Source organism: Triplophysa dalaica, chromosome 22 (assembly GCF_015846415.1).
Source record: "Triplophysa dalaica isolate WHDGS20190420 chromosome 22, ASM1584641v1, whole genome shotgun sequence".
Classification (NCBI taxonomy): Eukaryota; Metazoa; Chordata; class Actinopteri; order Cypriniformes; family Nemacheilidae; genus Triplophysa; species Triplophysa dalaica.
Window position 1 is genome coordinate 6945828 of NC_079563.1, and position 23791 is coordinate 6969618.

Below are 23791 nucleotides of genomic sequence, written 5' to 3' on the forward strand. Positions count from 1 at the left end.
GACACACTTTTTCATAGTGTTATGGGGACATTCCATTGACTTCCATTGGTTTTATATCAAGCTTATGATATATCCTATCCCCTAACCCTACATCAACCTACTAAACTAACAATCACACAAACCTTTCGGCAATTTATATTTTCAATAAATTATATTCTGTATGATTTATAATCTATTTTCCCTCATGGGGACCTAAGAAATGTCCTCACAACGTGAAAATCTACTGGTATCACTAATGGTAATACACACACACACATAGTGAATGAGAACTCATTTTCAACCAACATCCATTAACATGATCATCCATTGGAACGATGTCCAGTTAAGTGAAGAGAAGACACCCATTACAAGCGGTCAGTGTTGGCTCACTTGTGCATTATGCTGAGTAATGGGACTTCCCATATGTTGCCATAAGCAAAACAAAACAATTCCATGTCACCTGAACAGGAAGAACATTTTGTGCTGCTATTCTACGCATGCAATTGTTTATTTCTTCCTTACCATCACACAACATCAGGTGCAGAGTTGATAACCAATAGCTGAGGTTGACCTCAGCGGGCTGAGTCAGTGGAAATATGTTGTCACAGACACTCCTTGTAAATGGATAAGGGTTGTGATGACATCACTACCAGGACATGAGAGCTTGCCTGGCTCTTGGAAACAATGGCTTGGATATGTACAACCAAAACCGGCAATGTCAGAAAATAGTTTCTGTTAATGATGATGTCATTTTTAAATACCTGTTTAAATTACAATGAATGAATGAACTAATTGAAACAATAGTAAATAAATAAGATATGACTTATTTTATGACATGAATGGTGTCCTTTGGTCCTTTCAGACGGAAGAATGTGTTGGAATATCATAACAGAACAGTTAAAGACAATTGACTCTTTTTAAGACGGTATAAGCTGGTCTTCTATTTTGGCTAAATTGGTCTTCAGCTTTAGTCTTTCTCCAACCAAACCATGCTGGGAGACCAGCTGAGACCCGGACTCAGCTTCCACTTCTTTTTATTGATAGCATTATTTCAAACGCGGAGATCATGATTAAAATTATGGCACAAAAAGTGTTCAAAGTGTGATTTTAATTACGAGTGCTTTTGACATTCTTTGGGAGTTTGGGAATTTAAAATGGTACACAATCTTTTTTATGTTTGGCTAACTGTGGAAAGATTTTGGGATAAAAACTTTGTTGCTCATAAACTATAGGATGAATATATAAAACTTTCAATAAACCTTATAAATTAACTATTAGTCTAATAAACACTGATAGCTGGCAGTCATGATGGTAAGTAAAAAACATGATAAGAAGGAGGTCAAAAATATATTAATTCAGGTTTAGTGTTGCCTTAAATGTAAGTTTAATACGCAATCTTTTTTATGTTTGGCTAACTGTGGAAAGGTTTTGGAATAAAAACTTTGTTGCTCATAAACTATATGATGAATATATAAACTTTTAATAAACCTTATAAATAAACTATTAGTCTAATAAACACTGATAGCTGGCAGTCATGATGGTAAGTAAAAATCATGATAAGAAGGAGGTCAAAAATATATTTATTCAGGTTTAGTGTTGCCTTAAATGTAAGTTTAAGGGCGCCACCTTGTGGATGAATTAACGAAGAGGCTAAATATATGTATATTATATTTTTGACAATGTTTGTAAATGGTGCCCCAGAAATCTCAGTTGCTAACATTCTTCCAAATATCTTTCCTTGTGTTTAACAGGGCAAAGGAAGTCATACAGGTTTGGAAAAATTGGGGTGAGTAATTCATAACAGAATGTTTACATTTTTAAGTCTGTCCCATAATAACACACGGAACATAGAATTATATGAATGCCTTTTCATACTTCGGTTTGATTCTTACATTACAAGAGATATTGAAATTATTCGTGTCTAAGGTCCTTTTGTTTGGTTATATAATGTATTAATTTACTTAACACTCCCATAACAATTTCAATATGGGATGGATAATGAAACTTTTAGCTGAACGTTAGCCTCTTTAACCTTGGTCAATTTTCAAAAGTTAAAATTTGATATCAGGCAAAAAGACCTGTGACATACTGATGGGTATGTCTAGCACTTCCCTCAAACAAATATAAGATGCGAGGAAAATCAATGAGAACATGGTTAACCTACTTGCATCAATGATGAGTCAGAGCAGTTTTCTGCCACCTGAATTGATACACTTCTGTGATCCAGTGTTCCTCTAGGCAAAATGACATTCAGAATGTCTTTGAGGGATTTTTGTATAGCAACATCATTAAGCAGTATGTTTATACTAGTCGAAAGTGTGTGCCGTTTTTAAGAGCAAACATCCATCCATTCTCTGAATTCACTTCAAGAGCACACAAACCAAAGGAACTTTTAAGTTGATATCTGTAGCTCTTAAAATTGACATTCCACACACACAAAACTACTTTAACAGACAATCAACAAGTTAACCGTTAACTATTTCTTTGATAATCAGCTGAAAATATTCTACACTATAAATAGCCCACACTTCAAAAGTTATGATTATCAACCGACAGTCATTGTATGATAATACAAGAGGTTCTAAGGGTCAGGCAATTACAACACAATAACACCGTTTCATCAATATCTGGTGGTTGGATGTGTGTACACAGTGGATAGAGGCTACAAACAGAGACCCAACATACACAAACATACAATAAAAGGTTCTTAAAAAGAAAGAACTCTTTTTATGTTATTAAGAACCTTTTTCCACTATAAAGATATTTTGTGAAACAGGTTCTTTAAAGAACTGTGCAGCCATGGTTCTTTATTGGCATTTTGTAGCACCTGGGCAATTCCTGCGTCATGGACATGACATAAAAATGCTCAGAGAATGAATTTGTTACAAATATATTGAACCATCTGTTTTGTATTTTAATAAACCCTTGTTGATAGAGTCTAAACATAAAAATGTCAGTCTATGAACAAATTTTCTATTTAAAAAAAAGGAAATAAACATGCGCCATGAATGTGACAAAAAAGGAGGCCTTTTTCATGCACTAAAAATAAAACAAATGCTTTTCAAATATGAAGAGAGATCTCACGTGGGTATTTGAACCTCCAAATGTTAAATCCGGTGCTATTACCATAGTAATAACAGTTGGTAAAAACATGATTTTTCATGGTAAGGTTGACATTTCCACGGAATTGCCCACCTGTACTTGAGATTTGGTATACCCGTTGTTTTATTAAATTGACTATAATTGTGATTAAAAATAAAATCGGGATTGTTTTTGTTTTCTCTTAATCTACCCTTTAAGGAAAGAAAACAAATTATGGTCACTTGACTTGCTTTTTGAGGATCTTAAAAACAATTTGATCCGAAGGCATATGTTTGATTGTTTGATACAAGTTGTGTGGAGAAAATTATAATGCGAAACAGTGCTAATAGTGAAAAAAAAAAAAATAATGAAGAAAATCAGCACAGAAGAATTACTGAAAACTAATTAAATCCTTCAATACTGTTTATTAAGCATAGGGTGATACCTCAATTGCCAAGAGAACATTCAAGACAAAAGGATGGCTACAGTGCAAATGAAAATACATTGATTTGTATTATACACAGTTTGTTTATTTAGGATCATTTTGTCCTACAACATATTTTCCATAGTTATACTTGTGTAATAATAGTTGTTACAGGTCCAGTGTATGAAATTTTGCGAAATACAGTGGTGATGTTGTGAATTAAAACCTCATTTCACCCCCTTTCTTTTCTAAATAACAAAAATGAAATAACCCTTTTGTAAATATTTGGAATTCGAATTTATTACACACAGTAAGTCAAGGTCAATTTAAGTTGGTAAAGATGGCAAATTCGATTGTTTTCGCTTACGGTTCTTCTGTATTTTAAAGTTTTCCATGCGTTGTGAGTTAAAAAAATGTTACAAAATCTCATCATCTGTAGTATAAAAGGTCTGATTCCACACCTACAAGAATATTGATTCGATTTTTTTGCCTGTTTTCTTGTATTATTATGACGTCATCCTACATAACATCTGGAAACCAGCATCGTCCTTTAACATCCCTTTATTGTCACTCAACCATATACACAAGTGCAACAGGAGGGGAAAAACATAGGTGCAGTTCCGTCCAACCTGGCAGTATGACAGATTACAAGTAACAAATAATTACAATTCTTTACAATAGACATTTCTTGTGCACATGTACACAGTAACCATTTATGTACAAGTGCTACACCATGATACAACGAATGACACATAACTACACAGCAACAAATGTCTGGCCACACACACTGTGATTTAACATCAACATGGGCTTTTCCAAATCCAGTGTTTGTCATATTGTCTTAAAGGAATTGTTTTAAAAATAAAGGCTATCTTTTGAAGAGAACATATCTTCATCCACATCTTCTTTATCCTACCAAAACAACCCCTCCCGTCAATCATGTGTAAAGGGGGCATGAATATGATCTCGTGACTGGGTTCATGCAAAACGATCAACCCGAATGCCAATCGCATCAGAGCCCACAAAACCATAACGTAGATGATTTAAGCAAATTAGATAACATCGCCAAGGCCTGTTTGATCCTATTTGTAAATTACATAATCACATTGCATAATCATAATATGAGAAGAAATCGATATGTATTATTGTATTTTCCCAGCCAAATTGAGTAAGGCTTTTATTTTGTAGTATCCATGTGATTATAGTATTACTAAAAAGATATATTTTATAGCTATATTTTACTAGAATTAGGCTCATATAATACAACGTTAATTTGTATCCCCTTGGTTACCATCTAACCATTTTAACAAGTACATCTTGTAAAGTATACATTTTAATCGACATCAAACGCACTTGTGTCCTCACAAATCCTCCGTGCACTTCCTGTAATGTGAGCGCGTTTCAGAGTCGTCCCCGAGAAATGCGCGTGCGTGAGAAAAGGAGGGCTCAATTCAAGCATTAAAAGTTGAGTTATCTTGCTTCGTCCACACATTCATGATCGCGCATCCCCGGATTACTTTTCCCGTGTTTTTAAGAATTGCAGCCGGGAATGTCATAAGCAGGAGAACTATGTTTCTTTGAGATTATTTCCGTCAGTTTACTAAACGTTGCATTATTATCAGTGAAGTTAGAGCCATGGCTCTGAAGGGTGTTTTTCGGGGGGTGATAATGGGAGCCCCGGGCTCGGGCAAAGGAACCGTATCTAGTCGGATAGCGCAGAGTTTCGGACTCAAGCATCTGTCGAGCGGTGACATGCTGCGGGCCAACATCGAGGCGAAGACAGGTAACACGTCCAGTCTGCACAACCGCCGTCCTATTGTTATTATAACACACGACTGGAAACGATTACACAATTCGTTCGCATTGCACATAGTTCGGCAGCGTCGTTTCCTCACCTTTACGCAGAAAATGGCTGCGAACGTAAGAGAGCTAAAGGATAACTTTTGTGCAGGTTATACTGCAAAAGTTTGTTTTATAATCAGGGTCAAAACTGAAATTTGCATTCATGTAGTGAGTTGACAGCAGTTTGGTGCGTCAAATGCGCGTGCATTTTGCACGGTGTATGACGTTGTATAAGCAGCTGTCTGTGGTTTGAAGTCACAACCGTCATTGGAAACTGTTATATGACAAACTATGAAAAGTTACAAATTAACATTTTTCCTCGATGAACTAATATTGACCATAATATTCAATGTATTCCAAGACATTCAGTCACTTTTTCTCCTTCATTGTACGCGTTTCTTCATTGGAAGTACATGGAAATAGTTAAGAGCATTATAACACTTCCTCAGATGTCTGGACGCCTCCTTAGTTGGAGACAACAACACTTTCTTTGTTGTAAACACTGAAAAGCTTTTTGTCAAAGCCCTTAAATCTAGTCTAAACCTGACTTGTAGGCATGCACTGTTATAACATTTATAACTCGTTTATTATAAAACATGTCTATTAAATAAGGCATTTTCGTAATGGGTTCTTGTAGACGTATGTGCTCTGCATATTAAACATGTCAGACACGGTTAGTTAAACATAAACTGACTATAAACTCAAATTCAGTAACAAACCTCTTCAAAGTTTAAAACTTTACTTTAAAAACAAAATGTAAACTTATGCTGGTGATGAGGTAAACACACATCCCAAATAGATGCCAGATGTTGTGTTGTCAGGGTCTTCAGGGACTTAAGCCCCCAAAAGGGATTCAAATAGTTCACATTTCAAGCATTCACTGCAGTGTCCTGCACGTATTACTTCATTTTAATACACTAAACTATTCTAAACAATATTTTTCTTGTTATGTAGCATTTATAAATCGTGTCACTGATATAAAATATTGTTTGAATGACATGCATATATAAATAGATTTGACCTATAATGTACATAATATTGATGTGCATGTTATTTGTTAGCTAGATGTATACTATTTACATACTTTGGCATATATGCATGTACAATATTATGTGAATATATAAACAAACAGTGATTGCCAAAGAATCATTTTAAAGTTTTAAACCACTTAAAGGTCATAAAGTTAGAAAAAAGTATTTAAGATTCACTATAGTTGTTAGACATTAAAATTACAAACGTGTTTTTATGTTCTTCTATGATGAAAGGCAGATTATGTTACTGTTGATAAATTTTCTCGTTATTATTCACACATTTAGCAATATTTGAATTATATTAATGAATTTTAAATTGTTTTTATTCACTAACTGAAATGTTGATCTTTTGTATGCAGATTTAGGTCTTCTGATGAAGTCATGTATTGACCAGGGTCAGCTGGTTCCTGATGATGTCATCTCTCGTCTTATTCTGACCAGCCTGAGGAAAATGAACCAAAGCAGCTGGCTCATAGATGGTAAAATATCATTCTGTCATCAATTCACTCGCAACGTATGTATCTATAAATGAATACATTTATATTTATTCATTTATTTAGCATAAATTATAAATGTATGTTCTTTGAAAGAATATTTTGGCAACCTTTTTTATATAATGAGAGTGAAATAAGTGAATAGTGTGTAACACAAACATATCATTTTAAAACACCTGGAATGTAATACATGTATACTTTTACATCTTGATAGCCCCAGTCCCCATTCACTTTCATTAAATGTAAAAAAAATTCTCTCTCTCCTTGCAGGGTTTCCCCGAACTGTGGCTCAGGCTGAAGCTTTGGACAGCATGTGTGATGTTGATAGTGTTATCAACCTGGACGTGCCTTTCCAGACCATCAGGGAGCGGCTGACATCGCGCTGGGTGCACCTTCCCAGCGGCAGGGTCTATAACATAGACTTCAACCCGCCAAAGAAGCTGGTGAGTCGTCTCATCTTTTCCCCATCACTCTTTTGTTGAAAGCAGCAATATTTAAAACTGCTCAAAGCTGTTGCGATATACAGAGTCTTGTTTAATGCTGCGTGAGAGAACTGTTGATGATTAAACGAGAACATGTTGACCACCCCGCTCGTGTGGAAAATGCTCAGCGTGAACATGAACACGTACCAGTTTTAACTGTGAAGCGAAAGTGGCTTATAGAGAAAGTAAGGAAGGAAATTGAGGTTTACATTTAAAACGAGTAAAAAGTATCATTCAGTGGAACATGACAAAATACACGTATATGCAAGATATACATTTTTTTACATCTTATACTTTTTACAATTTTGCTATTATTATGAAAATAGTATTGTTTGGAATGCACACTAAAACATTCCCTCAATAACAGAGATTTAGTGGAGAGTTTTAGTAAAGGTAAATTAAAGACTTTATAAATAATTGCTTAATTGTTATTTTGCATGCTAAGTATTTTGTTATTTTTGAAATATAACAAGAAAAAAAAGGAGTAGAAATGAAGCATTGGATCATTAATACCATCTGACCCTTTTGTTTAAAACGTGTTCAAAATGAACTCTGGTCCAATCACAGACCTGCAGAACAGGAAGAGAGATAAGACCACTTGTGTTTACTAAGGGATTTGTTAAGGGGACTTTGTTCACTCTTGTAATAAAACAGCAGCAGGTTGAGTAAATCATGCATTCCCTATCTATTAAACACAATATATATCACTTTTTACAGTGTTGAGGATAAATCACTTATTGTGTATTGCTTATTCCAATAAGCATGTGACAAACAAGTTTATTCTTACAATAACCTTTTTCTTAATATTCATTTTTTTTTCAATTCAAATACATCTTTCTATTCCGGATAACAACTGAAGTTTTATCTTCTGTCCATGTTTTCTATTGTACATGTCATTTACAGAGCCCTTACATTCATAACAAAATTCATTTTTATTACCTGCTTTTCCAGTTGAATTTAAAAGTGGAATTATTTTCAAATACAAACCACAAGACACCAATCCAGGATTTTTAAATCAAATACCGAACCAGCCGAGTGTGAAACACTGTTTGCCTTTTACTCAAATAGCTTATGTCAACACGAAACAGTTCAGCTGAAGGTCACCCTGATTTAGCTATAAAAGCCAACATCTGCAGACAGTTTCAACATCCTCATTCTTGAGGAATAGTAGTTTTACAGTTGTTTATCCACAGATTTACATCTTGTCATTATTTACTGATCTTCATAATGTTGTTTCTTCTGTAGGACGTAAAGTTCATATTAAGGCGAACTATTCTCTTTAATGGAACTAATAGCACATGAGTCTTTAATCGCTGCTGTGATGTCACGTTTTAGTGGAGCAAAATCAATGGTCTGTGTTGTCTACAGGGTCTTGATGATGTCACAGGAGAGCCATTGGTTCAGAGAGACGATGACAGTCCTGAAACTGTCACCAGGAGGCTGAAGGACTATGAGAGACAAACACAACCAGTTCTTGAGTATTACAGGTACTGTATATTATTGCATTATTTATTATTGGGATGTCACATTATAACAGTACTGTCAAAATGTGTTATATCAGTGCTTATCTATTCTTACAAAGCGCAATGGTAACAAACTCTTTCTGCATCCATGCATAAGTGCAATTCACTGGCCAGAAAGAGCACTAACAAAATAAACTAAACAAAGATGCATTTGTTTTTTTGTGTAGAAAGCAATATTGTTATTATGAATTCTTGAGGTCACAGTCATCATGTTGTGAAAATCTGATATGGGGACAGCTCTGTACACTTTATACTGTATACACAAGCACATTATGCAGTTTCTCTAATATTTAGACAGACTTTTATTTTGTAGTTACTGATTGTATCACATTTTTGTCATTTAATATGCAGTAGTTTTGTTTAATTACAAAAATAATATGCCTGTCTTAATTTTGTAATTAGCTTTTATTTCTAGATTTGTAGTTCAATAATTATTTTGGTTTTAATAATTTAAGTAATTTTGTCATGTGTTTTTGTCACTTTATTTGTTTATTTTTTATATTGCTATATACAGTAAGTTTGATTTATTTCAGGTTTAATTAGTTTTAAGAAAAAAAAATTGGACCATAAAATTATTTCTGTTTATTGCTAATGCAACATTTCTATTTTTCATTAAGTTCCAGTTTTTAAACTGCTATTCAGGCCAATGTTTTATTTCAATAAACAGAAAGGGTTGAATAGTTTTAGTAAACTACAATAACCTTGATTCACACGGGTTAAAACAATTCACAAAATAGTACAGTAAGCAAACATTATAATATTAGTTCACTTGAAAAAGAAAATTCTGCTGAAATTATTTACTAAATCTCCTTCATGTACATATTCAAATATGGAGCATCATTAGCACCAGTAACATGTCTCTGCAAGCACAATAAAGCTTTAAAAAAAATGACACGAGGGGTCAAATATTTGTTTATGTACAAAATAATGATCTGTTCATGTCCTTAAATCTGATAAACGTCCTACTCTCAACCAGGAGTAAAGGAGTGCTGGAGACCTTCACAGGAACCGAAACAAACAAGATATGGCCTCACGTTCATGCCTTCCTAAGCAAAAAAATCCCAGGGAATCAGCAGGCAAGAGAAGCATGAAAACATTTTGGAAAAAATTGACAGCTACTGAAACACACTGAGGAGTTCAATGCACACCCATGGCCTTAACCAGACTACAGTAAAGAGAGATAAAACACTCCTTTGTTGAGTGAACATTTGGTATCAACATTTGGTGCCAAACTACGAGAGGATATCACACAACACAAAGCGAATGGCTAAATAAGGCTTCTGTGCACTGCCACTTTGAGCGGTTTAGCTTGCTGTTGTTGGAGTATTATAGATGTTGTCGTTATAATATTTATACTTCAAAACTAACCAATTCCAAGTTTCCTTAGGAGACCAAACCATCCGAAGCATTTCAGCTTTTTTTCCAGTCAAAGGTGCTGCATAACACACAACAGCTCAATATCATTCCTGTTCGCATTCACCTACTTAATTTAGCAAGGTCTTAATAATTGTTGAAGAGTGAAAGAAATATAATCAGACTTGAAATGTTTAATTTTTTTTAATCGTACTACTATTTTAATGTGATTCACTGTAGTCTTAACATTTACATAAAATGGTCTTGTAACGTGCTGTACATTAACTGCTTCACTGTAATGCAGACTTAAAGTAAGATGATTGTACGTGAGATTTTATATTACCAGACCATTTATTATTCAAGATGAAACTGATTTTGCACAGATTACAAGGTGATAAATACAATAAAAAGTGACAGAAGTAATATTACAGATAAGTATTTGAATTAAGAATGATTAAAGGGACAAACTGTGTTTTTCCTCATTTATGTTTTATATGCCTTGTTCACTGTTCTAAAGATGTAGAGACCTGCTGGACACAAATTTGTGCATTAAAAATCTGTTTTTAACTGCTGCTTTTGCAACAATTTTATGTTTTTTTTGTATAATCCATTTAAAACTAAGAAATATCAGATGTAGTGACTTTGCACCGGTTTGTTGTACAAGTTCAATGACACAAATGCAATAAAGTGTCAAAGTTATTCTGTCGTGGTTTGCTTTTAGTGAGTCATAAAAACACAACCAATTGTATCATATTGATGCTGTATGAATACATTGTTTAATCTATCTAAATGTTTGTTGTGTGTTTACAAGTTAAATGTTAACACAGCACTTATTCTGTATTATTTATATTTTCCACAATTTATAAAAGAGCAAGGTTATAACAACCTTACAGAAGGAGGAATATTATGCAGTGAGTTTTTTCATCTGTGACAACAGTGCAGTTTTACCCAGAAGCTATCTTGTACTTCTGTCTGTGTGTGTAGGACACCTTCATATATATAATCTTACATTTTATGTCGCACGCCTTGTGACTTCACTGGGTGAACGTGCTATAACAGCTATCCGTGCTAACCCGCCACACTGCGGTTAACATGGGTTATCTTCTTTCTAAACCTTGCTCTTAAAGGGACACTCCACCTGAAAGTGAAAATTTTGTCATGAACAACTCACCCTCAAGTTGTTCCAAACCTGAATACATGTCTTTATCTGATGACCGCCAAGAAAAATATTTGGGAGAAAGTAAGCAACCGACAGTTCTAAGCCACGGTTGACTAGAAAAAGAAACTTTCTTTTGAACACAAAGTAAGAAGAACAGTCTGCTTTCCTAAATGTATTCAAAAAAAGAAATCGACTATGGCAGTGAACGCTGTCCTAGAATTTTCAGTTGCTAACATTCTTCCAAATATCTTTGTGTTCGACCAAACAAAATATAAACATGTTTGGAACAACTAGAGGGTGAGTAATTCATGAAAGAATTAACATTTCTTTGAGCATTTTAACCCAGAAATAAAGCAGCAAGTGTTAGATTTGGCAACCATTAAGACACAAGACCTGCTAATTGTTTATTTTTGTATCTGGCAATGAAAACTGTTTAAATTAAACGAGGACTAGAACTACCCGTTGCAAAACCTTTGTTATTGCTTACCAAACAAGCGTACAATAACGGTGAAACCATAACACATACTCTAAAATTAAGCATTTCAAGAAGTTCAATCTGCAATATTTAAGTCCTAAAAATGTTATTTGTGATATTCATCTGATTGTAAAGCTTGCACAGTTATCAATACTTCACAAATCAATATTACACAGTTCCTGGGTTTGCTGTATATGCGCTGTGTACAGTAATAGGCAATGCAAACAATCTGCACAGTTTCATTGCAATTGTTACAATTTGTTAATGATCTATGATGCATATTGGCAAGAATGGCATCTCACAGTCACATTCATTACATTAACATGGCCTTGATGATTCAGGTACCGTTTAGGCGTATATGGTGAGTGAACTTTCTATCTCACTTAAAAATAGCAAATTATTGCTGGTTTTTCATGTGTTGTTGGTCGGTGGGGTTGCAAATTAAGTTTATCCTCAAATCGACACTTGCAGAGAGGGCGGTCCTGCTTCATAACATTGTTTCACTATCTGCAGGAAGACGTCTGTAATCTACCGCCTCCATGAGCTCAAAACATAAAACATCTTTCAGATAGCAGCGTAGGTTCAACGTTCAATGGAAGTTGCGAAATCCAAATGTGAAATTTGAAAACGGCTGTTCAACAAAATGTGTAGAAGATCACTGACTTTGCTAACTGCAAAACAACATACACAACAACAACAAAATAATTACACAATACAGAAAGTCTTGAAGGTTCATCTCGTGCGCCTTGTTTCCAAGCTTCTAAAACAGGAGGACAAAACCAAGTTAGCAACCGAACTGTAACAAAACGTGCACGAAAGCACAAGAGCCTCGAAATGCAGCTCCCTCTTTGATTGAAATACTTTCCTCTTTTAAATGAATATAAAGTGCAGCACACGTTCAGGCACGGATACGAAACAAACGTCTTTAAGCGCAGCCCTTTATCTTCCTGTCTCTCGAACCAAAGTGTAATTCCTACGGATGTTTCTCCACGAAGAGTCTGCTAGGTCTCCATCATTCTCCATTCGTCCGTTTCTGAACTCTCCTCTTTAGAGGCTCTGGGGATATTTGTCCAAAGTCCTGCTTCCAAACAACGCTTTAGGTGATATTCTGCCACCTGCCATGAGCGAGATACAAAAGAAGGAGAAATTGAGATGCGGCACGGCCGAGATGAGAAGCAGCTCACCCTGTGTGGGTTTATTTTTTGAATAACTAAAAACAACTTTAGATTTTAGAAAAATCATTTTATGTTGTTGTACACAAATCATTTTTTATTCTAAATTTCTGGATCCACATAAATCTGCCAATATATTCACATGGAGTTGTGAAGGGACAAGAAGAGGGATTACAGATCAGGCTTCGTTCCAATAAGAGTGCCGCTCTTGCAGATTATGGCTGTTATGTAATCCTGTCTGCCCTTGTCCTTTGGCTCTCATTGGATTAGCAGCACGTCTGTGGTTAGAGGACATGTTTTTGGAGGTCTGGTTTATAAGGCCTGTTTCACACAGCATGCACAAGCTGTAGTGTTACTGTACAGAAGGCTTGTTCTGTACTGAAAACAGTATTTCTGACCAACCACATATAACAAGTATATCTTATGATAACTTGCATTATTTCAAAAAAGGTTATTTGGAAGATGGCCATTTGAAATCGTAACAAACCTAAAATCTTTTATAATCTAAAAGCATCATTTAGAGTATAAAAGATCATTTTACTAAATTTAAATGACGTTTTGTACTTGATCATGCCCCACAGACGTGTGTTTTTTTATCAATATGCAAGTAACCTTCCTCATGAAAGCCTTGCGTTGATAACTACACACGTCTTATGAAAAAATTACAATAGCATCTATACTATATGTCACAAATGTCCTGTTTGGTTAGATTTCTGTTCCTTATTTCAGTTTCAGTCTCTAGTGCCTATCCTAATATGCATTTACAGCAAAAGGTGCAAAAGCAAAACGGTCTGCGAAAGTGCTCTTGAAATAAATGTGAATTGAATAAAATGGTTTATACTCTAGCACTTTAACTCTACAGCCACGGACAAAATTAAAAGTCAAAATTTTGTATTTATAGCCATGTGTCTCTGTTCTAGTTTCATTTATTTGCAGAAAATGCAATCTGGAGAAACAGGTCAGAACTTAAAGGGGTCATATGGTGCGAACATGTCTTTGGTGTGTTATAAGTTGCCCATGCATGTATTAGACACATAAAATTGCAGAAATAAAAGTGTCGGAACAAAAGATGCATTCTATCTAAAAGCGATGCTCACCCAGACCTGCCTGAAACGCCTCGTGTAACCACACCCCCTCAAATCTACGTCAGTTCGTGGTATAATTTGACTAAGACCGCCCCAATGAATAAGCAAGTAAGGTTTGCGTATCTGTCAGTACAATTGCTTTTGAACCTGATGTTCCAAATATGGTAAGCGGTGTTAAATTTCTGTCACACTCTTGCAGTATTCGACCAATCACTACACACTGGTTAGCTGGCCAATCATAGCCCACCTTTGAGTTTGTTAAAAATCTGTGCGTTCAGAGAGGCGGGCAAAGAGGAAATACAAACATGCACGGTTTGTGGAAAATACAGCATTTTTAACCTTTAATCGTGTATACACGTTGCTTTACATCTGAAACAAACGTTTTAGCCGTGTCATACCACCCTTTAACATACTGCAAAGAAAACAAGTTCATATTCCCTGTTAATCTTTAAGTCTTTCACATTGCTGTTGGATGACTCTCTGTCACTCCTGAGGTCTAATTTTGTTAAAATTCAACAGACACTGGACTGACCACAAATACATGTAGAGATGCTGATTACATGAACATTTGGAGTAATCCGCGGCTATGGTTAAAGAACATCCGTGTTACCTGTGGGTTCATGGTGCGCAGCAAGTTCTGAAGGATGTGCATATCTTGCATCTGGATACACGTTTTTAGATCCTGCAAAATCAACATTTATAGGATTTATTTCATGCATTTAATGCTTTAATACATGTGTAATTCAATAGAACACGTTGATGACCAACATCAACACGATCATGGTCATTAAGATTTGAAATAAGAGATTTTTCCAAGTGTAACTTATGATAGAAGTCCAGTTTGTTTCTATTGTTTCTGTTTGTTTCTGCTGCGTCATACAGAGGCGACCTACCGGTGGCAGAGACTCCAGAACGTCTTTGGGGTCGAGGCGACAGCCTGGCACTGTGTTCTGGTGTGCCGTCTGCTTTGGGGTTTCTCCTTCTGATTTCATTGTATACTCCATTACTCTCTGCTTAAAGGCCTCAAGTTCTTTATGGAAAACGTCTAAGTATCCTTCCTGTCCCGCCTTTAGAACATAAGCAAACAAACAATAAAAAAAAAACGACAAATAATACAATGTAACATTTTTTTAAAGGCTGTTTCGTTTCAATTGTTACGGAGGTTTAACATGCTGAATATGAAAATCACATCTTTTTTTTTACCATTGCTCAAAATAACAGTTTAACATGACGGTTACAAAAAATGTGTCATCCAACACTTCAGTGTACATTTAATTGTTTTTGTCTCTTATGACTAAAACTGTCCTCACGAACCAAGTTCCAGAAGTAGTCACCCATCATCCTTTCATCCTTCCTGCGCTACAGAAATTTCTAGAATTTTCTGACAGTGACAATTGGAAAATAGTTTTTAAAACCCGTGAAAATTTGTACATTTTTTGTTATTTTGCAAAATGCCTACATGTCGTTATTAATGACATAAGCTCAAAGTTTACTCGAGCTAAATATACCATAACACATTGATACTACATAAATAAATAAAACCACAGAATTGTACAAGAACTATAAAAACTTTGGGCAAAGCTAAAATTTGTTACAATGAATGAATACCTAAATGTAAAACAGTAGGTATTTAATTAAATTGAAATAAGATCTAACAAATTACCAGAATATACAACCTCCAGTAAAATAAAAACAATAAAATGTATTATTTAATTCAATGTTAACATATTTCAAACTAGGTTGTCCAAAATGACAACACAGCAAATGTGTCAAACATCCAGCAGCAACATTTCATCATGTTGTGTTGTTTTCCTCATCATAGGCTGTCAGTTATGTCTTGATTCTCTCTAGTGGTCACTGATATTAATGCACAACACTCAAATTGACTATTTTTAGTAAACAAGAGCCTTGACACATAATAAGGAGTTTGTTTTCGAAGAGCATAATATCTTATGTAGGTCGCCGTAAGCTGTTTACATTACATAAGCATGATGAAACAGTGAAACATTTTCTGAAATGTTACCAAATGAAAACAATGAAAGTACTTATTGTGGTTCCTATTAAGGGGAAAGTGCTTTCAAGCCACACACCAAAGAGCGATAAAGACAAAAATGTAAGAATCATAACATGTTTCCAAACTTCTGACTTTGGATTCATATATACATTTAACAATATACATAATGCTTTAAAGACAAATGCATTCTTGGTAATGACAGCATTTGCATTGTGCATTAAAAACCCTGTGTATTCCGCACAAGGAAATGCATAAAAAAGGTTGCAGGAGCATTTCTGTAGCATTGCAGCGGGTTAATCTGAAAGAAACCTCACTTTGGCTTTCTGAAAGAACTGACGGAAGCAGCCTCGTGGGTCCTCCTGGGCGTTCTTGGCCATCTCCAGAATAAACTGCATGACGACCGCCTGATGAGCGACCTGCTCCATTAAAGCCTCTTTCTGAAGAGCATCCAGAAGACACATGACACACATCACATCGGTATCACTCGAAAAACACGTTCCAAGCAATTGAAACGTGCATTGCAAAATGCATTTGATACGGCAGAGGTGTTGTAGACTCACTTGCTCCGATTGTAACCGAAAGCTCCACAGAATTAAGTAATTGGCTGTTTCTTCACAGATAAGAGGGGGGTGCTCTGATAGAAAGCGCTGGCTGTCGTCCCACCTTCTTAACATACCTGTCCGATCACAACAAAGGGCATAACAAGCCAGCAAACAGTAATCCGGAGCTTAAAAATGGCATAAAAGAACAACCAACACCACAATTTACCAAAATGTTTTAACAGCTCCTCATAACGTTGGACGAAACTTTGGCTTTTGTCATGATCACATTCCTTAGGCCAAGTTTGAGAACTGTTTATGATACTCTAAAAACGAAGAGAAGGGGGTTAGTGGTTTTATAGACAAACACTTTTTCTGTTCATACAAAACGGTTCCAACGAAAGTCACAGATCGTTATGACCAGAATAAACCGCAATGGGGACCAGACCTTAGGCCGAACATTTCTTGCATGAGTACCTTGTCAAACACGTCTCGACTGGCCTCCGGACACAGCGTAGGACTCCTTCCCAGCATTCTCTCTTTATGCTTCCACTCCTGTTCGATCTGCGAGAGCTCGGTGGAAGAAGCCAGAGCTTGAGCGTGCTCCTGTTCCACAGACTCCGAGCCGTGAAGCTCCAGACCACACAGCTGGTCCTGCGCCTCCGCCAGCTGCCACTGACACGCAACGGAGGCCTTTACACAGCGCTGCTGACTCTGGCACAGGGACGCCATGCTGTCCACACTGGGCTGGATAGAGACGCATGACAAGAAACAGAAAGGGAGAGAAAACGTTAGCCACAATTTCTTGGCTGGCATATCAAAAAAATGTATCACACTCTTCCCAAGAGTTGACTGTATTCAGCAGAACAGAATATATGTGACCCTGGATCACAAAACCAGATTTAAGTAGCACGGGAACATTTTAAGTAAAAGACAAAAATACATTGTATGGGTCAAAATGATCGATTTTTCTTTTATGCCAAAAATCATATAATATATTATATATTAAGTAAAGATCATGTTCCATAAAGATATTTTGTGAATTTCCAACCGTAAATATATAAAAGCTTTATTTTTGTGAGTGGATTTCCTGCCACAGTCCCTCTGTTCAACAATTTCAAAGGCAATTTTCTCAATATTTCGAGCCAGATATCGTCCTTTTTCTATCAGCTCATACATCAATATAAAACTCATTTAGTAATCTTTCGGATTATGTCAAAATCTCAAATTGGAAACATTGACCCATAAGACTGGTTTTGTTGTCCAGGGTCACATATATGTTGATGTTGATGTTTTTGCTCTCTAAAAATGTGTTTAGACAAAAAACACATCAAATCTTGAGGAGATGGAAGAGAAGTCTTTTATGATGTTGTTGTGTGATGCATAACTATCTCATTGGATCTAATAACACCAAAACACTCATTAGCTCCAGGTGTCAACAAACCAAATGAAGGATGAAGAGTAAGAATGGCCTCATATTAAAGACACAGATAAACTTTTGATAGCCTAGACATTATAAACATAGGTATAGCAACCCATGTATCAAGTATAACGTCACATTGTCTCTGTAAAACAGTACACAGGATAACACACAAATGGAAGCTGTCTTTAAAATAAGAGGCATGTAATCCACTAAGGACGATTGGACGGTCAGGCCGTTTGACGGTGTCTTAAAAACTAGCAAGATGTTTACACAACTAACACATTTTGGCCTTCACACGTTCGGATCTGATGTCTCAATGCTGTCCATGTCTTGCAGGGAAGTTTTACTGTAGCAGCTAGTTTAGCAGGCTAACGGGTCCTCCTGACTGAGCAATAATGACTTTAAATGACTTCTTAAAGGTTAAAACACAAGAGATCGCACTATTATACTGATTTAAAAAATGGCAGTTTGTACGAGAGTGTAAATAAAGCGCTGGCCAACTTTCTCGGGTAACGTTACTGTTACCTCTTGTGGGTGTGTGCGGGACATCTCCTTTCGATCCTGTTCAGCAAACCACTCCATGTTGCTGTTTAAGTCCGTCCCGAAGCCTCCGGTCGCGTTCTGGTGTTTATATAGCTTGTGATATTAAAATAATATACGATTCGTTGAGGTCGAAGCGAACAGAGAGGGTTATTTTCAGGTTATATCATCAGCAGTGCGCCAACAGCTCGTTTTAGCCACTCATGACAACTGCCGTACGTACACCGACGCATGCGTACATCACGTGACCAAGGACGCAAAAACAACGACGCAACTTAAGCGAAATTCAATATTTCTTTTGATTTAATTACCTTTTATTTTTAGTTATTTTTTACGTGTATCTTTTTTTAAATTTTTTAAAGATATTTTTGAAAGCAACTCTTGTTATGTCGCGTTATGTTTTCAAACGCTTATGTAACGTAGTATTATAATATAGTTTCTAACTTTTTTAAAGTTATTATGCCTGTTTCAACATTATTTTGCGGTGTTGCTGAAAGATTATCACCTCACGTGGTCCTAGAAATGGTCAACAGATGGCGTCCTTAATCCTCTATTTTCCTCAGTGACCAAAATATTGTTTATGTTACACTTTTATATAACAAACTTTTTATATTTAATATATATATATATATATATTTTATAGTCAGGAGGTCTGGAATCTGCATCACGCTTGCAAATAATCCCAGCAAAACTAATTCGCGAGAGTATTCGCGTGTCACATCATTAAATGACCATAATAAACAATTCCGCCATGAAATGGTTCCGACCGGATGTGTGTAAAGATTTATTCCACATACCATCGCCTCGTTTGACATCCACGTTTTGTGAGTAAGTTTTTCAACATAAATTAAATATCTCAATGTCGTATCATTTCAACGACATAGTTTTGTTTTTGACATCAGTACATTGAAATGTCTTGACGGCCAATGTTTTCGTGACAAACTAGCAAATTGACATTAGCCACTCAATTGAAAAATCATGTTTTGAGACCTCGAGTTAAACCTTCTGTTCTGAATTGAATTCATAAGGTAAAAGCTGAACTAATATTCTCGATAATCACTTATTGTTGGGAAAAAACAACAACGTGTAACGTTAACATTTGTTTTAACTGAGAATGTGCTTGATTCGTAGCTTAGGCTATTCAGTTAACTTAAATTTCCCAATAATGATTTAAAACGCTAGTTTAACTTGCAAATAAGTTTGGAATTCATTGGACATATTTGACTTAACCCTTTAAATGATCACCATTTAGGGGAGATTCATTTCATTTGTCCTGAGAGAAATTTGTGCTTTTTCTATCCTCAACTTTATTGACAAGAATCCCAGTTGATACATTATGTAATAGTGCATTGAATTAAAGTTGAACGAAGTGCAAAAAATGTATTTAAAGTAATAGTATCCATGTATGTGATCAAAGAACGATAATGACGGCTGCGGAGCGTGACATCACGCTTGGTCGGTTTGGTTGATCGCGTCCTGATGCGGCTGGTCGCGTGCCTCTATTGTTTACGTCACCCATAAGCCGTTTGAGTAACAAAAGCGCAACTCCCACAACGCCAATAAACATAGAGACCCGAAGCCATAACATGTACACATGCAGCTGTTAAAATCACACCCACATACTTGTGCAAACACATTTGTATAATAGCAGTGTTTTTTTTGTGTATGCAAATTGATAAACACTTGTATCATAATAGTTAAACTACAAATTTCACAATTAAACTACAGTTACCATAGTGAGACAATGATAATTTTGTAGAGACTACAGTATTTATTTTAAATAACTTTAGTTACAAAAGTTAAATAAACTATGTGCATGACACATTAGGTTGTTTGTTTCCAGTGTAATACACGTCTTTAAAAACACAAATGTAGCCACAAATTTAAGCTAAATAGCAGCAGACTGTTGCATTACATATGGTGTAATCCATATGTACCCACTAGATGTCAGTAAAGACCAGAGCAGATTTGAGCCACAGGTTCAGGAGGTTTGGGCTTTTGTGCCAGGAGCTTCCCTTGAGACCGGTGGGAGAAACAGACCAGACTCCAGACCAACAAAAAAAAAACATACTCAACCTCAAAATCACATCTCATAGCCAGCTGGCAGACTGCCTTGTCTTGGGCTGCTGTTCCCACAGGGAGGAAAACTGTTTGTGTGCAACAGAAATGTGTACATGTGGATACTGGATTATGATTTTTGAGCCTCGACACCTGCGGCACTTGTTCACATGTTGCACAACACAAGTCACTTTAACTGTTAATCCGACAAACAAGATATAAAAAAATTACTGTTTAAATCGGAAGATAAATCTTTATCATTTTTTGCAACTTGCATGTTTCCCCCGAAGTACTGAAAAGACAAAAAGGGAACCACATGTAACTCGTTTTTCTCAGTAAAACATTTGCTGACTTGAGAAAACAGCATTACAACGTGTGAGTAATTTAATGATTCATATGTCCTACACATTATAAAGACCACATATTTTTGTGGATTGCTACATAAAAGAGCACCAGAACTAATAACTTTCAGGCTTGATAGTCTGGAAAAGGCATTTAACATTTTAAAGCGTTTCTTAGTTGCGATTCTGGAATAAATTGTGGTTAAATATGTTAATAAAAAAAATTGTCAGTCATGTGTAGACGCTTCTTTCCATGTTCTAACCTGTTAACCGGACCTACACCGGTATCTGTTTGTTCATGTGTTGTACGATCATCCGCAACAATGAACTTCATTCTTTTAAACAGGGTGTGGACGCATTGAACTAAGAGCGCCACCAGGTGAGCAAGAATGAACCTGGAAAGAAAATTAAAAGGTACGTTTAAAATTGAAATCACTTGTGAAAGATGCCTTCTAAAAAGAGCTCACAATATGTTTTTTGGCCATATTATGTCACCTAGTACTTTGCTTCTCAAACTGGGGGCCCCCAAGATGGATCCGGGGAGGCACATAGTTTGTGGAAATTTATGAAATTTATCATACATTTTATTCAATCAAACATCAGAATAATAAGCCCACCAACCAAAATAATTGATGTTCCAGCATTGTATACCTGAATATGTTGTTGGTTTAGTTAAAATTGAAGATTCTAAGTGTTTATTTGGGGGGGCCGCGGAGCGGTGCACTAAACACAAAGGTGGCCTTACAATGAAAAGTGCACAAATCTTAGTACGGTTTTAGCTTCTTGGAAGTGGAAGTCATACTCGCTATGAACGTCTCTAAGTGCAAACCTGTCCCTTTTAATAACTCTTTCACTTTTCTCACTTCCCATTGACTAGGTGCATATTCCACATTCCTTAATGTCCTTCCACCCCATTTTCCTCTATGTATGTGTGCATTAAAGTATGAGGTTAGGGTGGGGTAGACACGCAGAGGAGAAAACATACATTTATGTGTGTGCGCGTGTCATTTCTCTAGTATGTTCACACGGTTCTGTCACAGTCACACCATCTCGGAAAGTCGACGGATGGGAAAAGATCAGCCTAAATAATGTTTGAACGGCCTGTTAAGCTTTCGCTGAGCTATTGTGTCTAAATGCGATGAGCTCCGTGCAGGAATATGCAGCCCCGCAGCTCGGCTGACGTGCGGGGTGGCAGGAGGGGGTTTTCACCGAGAGTGGACGGAGAAAAGCCCTTTGCACCACTTTCCCAGGCTGTTGGTCGGGAAGGCTGGATTTTTTACACCGTGACCACCGTGTTGCCCTTTCCGGGGGAAATCCGAGACAAACACGAGGGGGACGAGGGGAGGTGGGGGGGACAGGAAAACCGGCCCTGGGAAGAAGGAGAGGGAGGGAAAAGCAAGGTGTTGGCCACACAGCATGAGAGGGAGTCTGTTGCTTTCAGGACTACTTAAAGCACCGTATACCTCCCCCGCCATTTCTCTATTGTCATCGGCCTCCACTACCTCACCCCACCTTCCTCTTCAGAAACAGCTCGTCTTCTCACAGTTTGTTCGGCTGAAATCACCCCCTAAAACACAAAGCCCCAACACCTCTCGAGCAACAATAGGGCTCCCTGTTACGCGTATTAAATGTTAATTTTCTGACCCGTTTTGCTCAATTCAAATGCGGTGTGAAGTATCCACACGCATCAATGGCTGACTGGGAGAAAAAGAGTCAAGGAGTGCATTACAAAGGAAATGAAGGAGTTAAACCTGTATACTGTATTTGAAAGCAAAAGTCGCTATTTAGGTCTCGGGGTGGCGGGAAAAGCCAGTTAAAGGAATAGTTCAACCAAAAATTGAAAATTCTGTCATCATTTAGTCACCATATAGTTCATATGTGTTCATCAGAACAAAGACATTTATGCAGATTTGGAACAACACGAAGGTTAGTAAATGATGACAGAATTTTCATTTTTGGGTGAAGTATCACATTAAAACAGCGTCTGGTCTTTAAAGGCACCGTATCCTGTTTCTCACGGAAGCATGGCATGTTACGGAAGTTGACTGAAAAAGTGAAGTTTGTTAGACAATTTTTAAATTCCCCTCTGTCTGTGATCACAATTTTGTTTGTTGCTTCTATTAGCACAGAATGACACACACGCGGATATGGAAAAGATCAGAAAGATAAACTTCTTATGATAAAAATTGTTGTGGCTTGAAAAGCAAAGTTCAACTCCCGCCTGAGTCCATCACTCTCATTTAGTAAAAAGGAGAAAAGGCCAAAACTGAAAACGCAGATAAAAACGCATTGATTTGACAAACAGGAAGTGTGTTTGTGCTGCAGGTTATGACCTGGTTGGTCTGCTGGAGCACCTCTGTGGCCTGTGGAACAGGAAAGAGCAGGAGGAGGTAAGAAACTCATGTCATTAAAATCTCTTTAAAAGCAGCATGTGTGCTACATTGAGAGAATGTAGATACTTGCTGTTGAGAGAAGAACTTGACTAAGGTTTTAGAAATTGTTTGATTCAACACACAAATGACCAAAATATATGGAAGTTCAGAATCGCCCTTTAGATGTGGTAGAAATGTATTGACTATAACAATAAAACATATTTAGATGATCTCTCACGTAACTGTTCAGATGTTATGTGATGTCATTTTTTCATTAACCTTTTGATCTGAATGCAAAATTTCTGCACGAATGTTTTGGAAACTGTTGACTGAGAGCATATAATAAAAAAAGCTTAAAATAGATGTGAACTAGGGAGATTCTTTAAAAAGCTGACTGATAAAAT

At 36.4% G+C, this 23791-nt stretch overlaps 3 protein-coding genes across 4 annotated transcripts in view; 2 read left to right on the forward strand and 1 right to left on the reverse strand.

The window, feature by feature from the left end:
* Nucleotides 1-4908: 4908 nt before the first annotated feature.
* ak3 (adenylate kinase 3) lies at nt 4909-11107 on the forward strand. Its single transcript, XM_056737326.1, has 5 exons — nt 4909-5267; nt 6717-6836; nt 7122-7294; nt 8702-8820; nt 9833-11107. The coding sequence occupies exons 1-5, from the start codon at nt 5120-5122 to the stop codon at nt 9945-9947; spliced, it is 675 nt and encodes a 224-aa protein (XP_056593304.1). The 5' UTR covers nt 4909-5119; the 3' UTR covers nt 9948-11107.
* Nucleotides 11108-11759: 652 nt separating this feature from the next.
* Nucleotides 11760-19255, reverse strand: cdc37l1 (cell division cycle 37-like 1). The gene is made up of 8 exons (XM_056737324.1): nt 18602-19255; nt 17131-17400; nt 16883-16979; nt 16675-16790; nt 16429-16551; nt 14994-15167; nt 14711-14782; nt 11760-12958 (listed from the first exon to the last, which is right to left on the reverse strand). The coding sequence occupies exons 1-8, from the start codon at nt 18656-18658 to the stop codon at nt 12845-12847; spliced, it is 1023 nt and encodes a 340-aa protein (XP_056593302.1). The 5' UTR covers nt 18659-19255; the 3' UTR covers nt 11760-12844.
* Nucleotides 19256-19362: 107 nt separating this feature from the next.
* The window catches only part of exd3 (exonuclease 3'-5' domain containing 3), a 38066-nt gene continuing 33637 nt past the window's right edge, over nt 19363-23791 (forward strand). Inside the window, exons 1-3 of one of the 2 annotated variants that reach the window (XM_056737322.1) lie at nt 19363-19440; nt 21362-21429; nt 23341-23405. In XM_056737322.1, coding sequence (XP_056593300.1) covers nt 21405-21429; nt 23341-23405 — 90 coding nt within the window. In that variant the 5' untranslated portion in view covers nt 19363-19440; nt 21362-21404. Of the gene's footprint in view, nt 19445-21361; nt 21430-23340; nt 23406-23791 lie in introns of both variants that reach the window. The other variant, XM_056737323.1, reaches the window with a different exon arrangement.

Coding starts and splice junctions, on each gene's coding strand:
- ak3 (XM_056737326.1), top strand. CDS start 5,120: ATGGCTCTGAAGGGTGTTTTTCGGGGGGTGATAATGGGAGCCCCGGGC. Junction 7,295..8,701: donor TCAACCCGCCAAAGAAGCTG/GTGAGTCGTCTC, acceptor TGTTGTCTACAG/GGTCTTGATGATGTCACAGG. Junction 8,821..9,832: donor CCAGTTCTTGAGTATTACAG/GTACTGTATATT, acceptor ACTCTCAACCAG/GAGTAAAGGAGTGCTGGAGA.
- cdc37l1 (XM_056737324.1), bottom strand. CDS start 18,658: ATGGAGTGGTTTGCTGAACAGGATCGAAAGGAGATGTCCCGCACACAC. Junction 17,401..18,601: donor CCCGCACACACCCACAAGAG/GTAACAGTAACG, acceptor GTCTCTATCCAG/CCCAGTGTGGACAGCATGGC. Junction 16,791..16,882: donor GGAGCTGTTAAAACATTTTG/GTAAATTGTGGT, acceptor GTGATCGGACAG/GTATGTTAAGAAGGTGGGAC.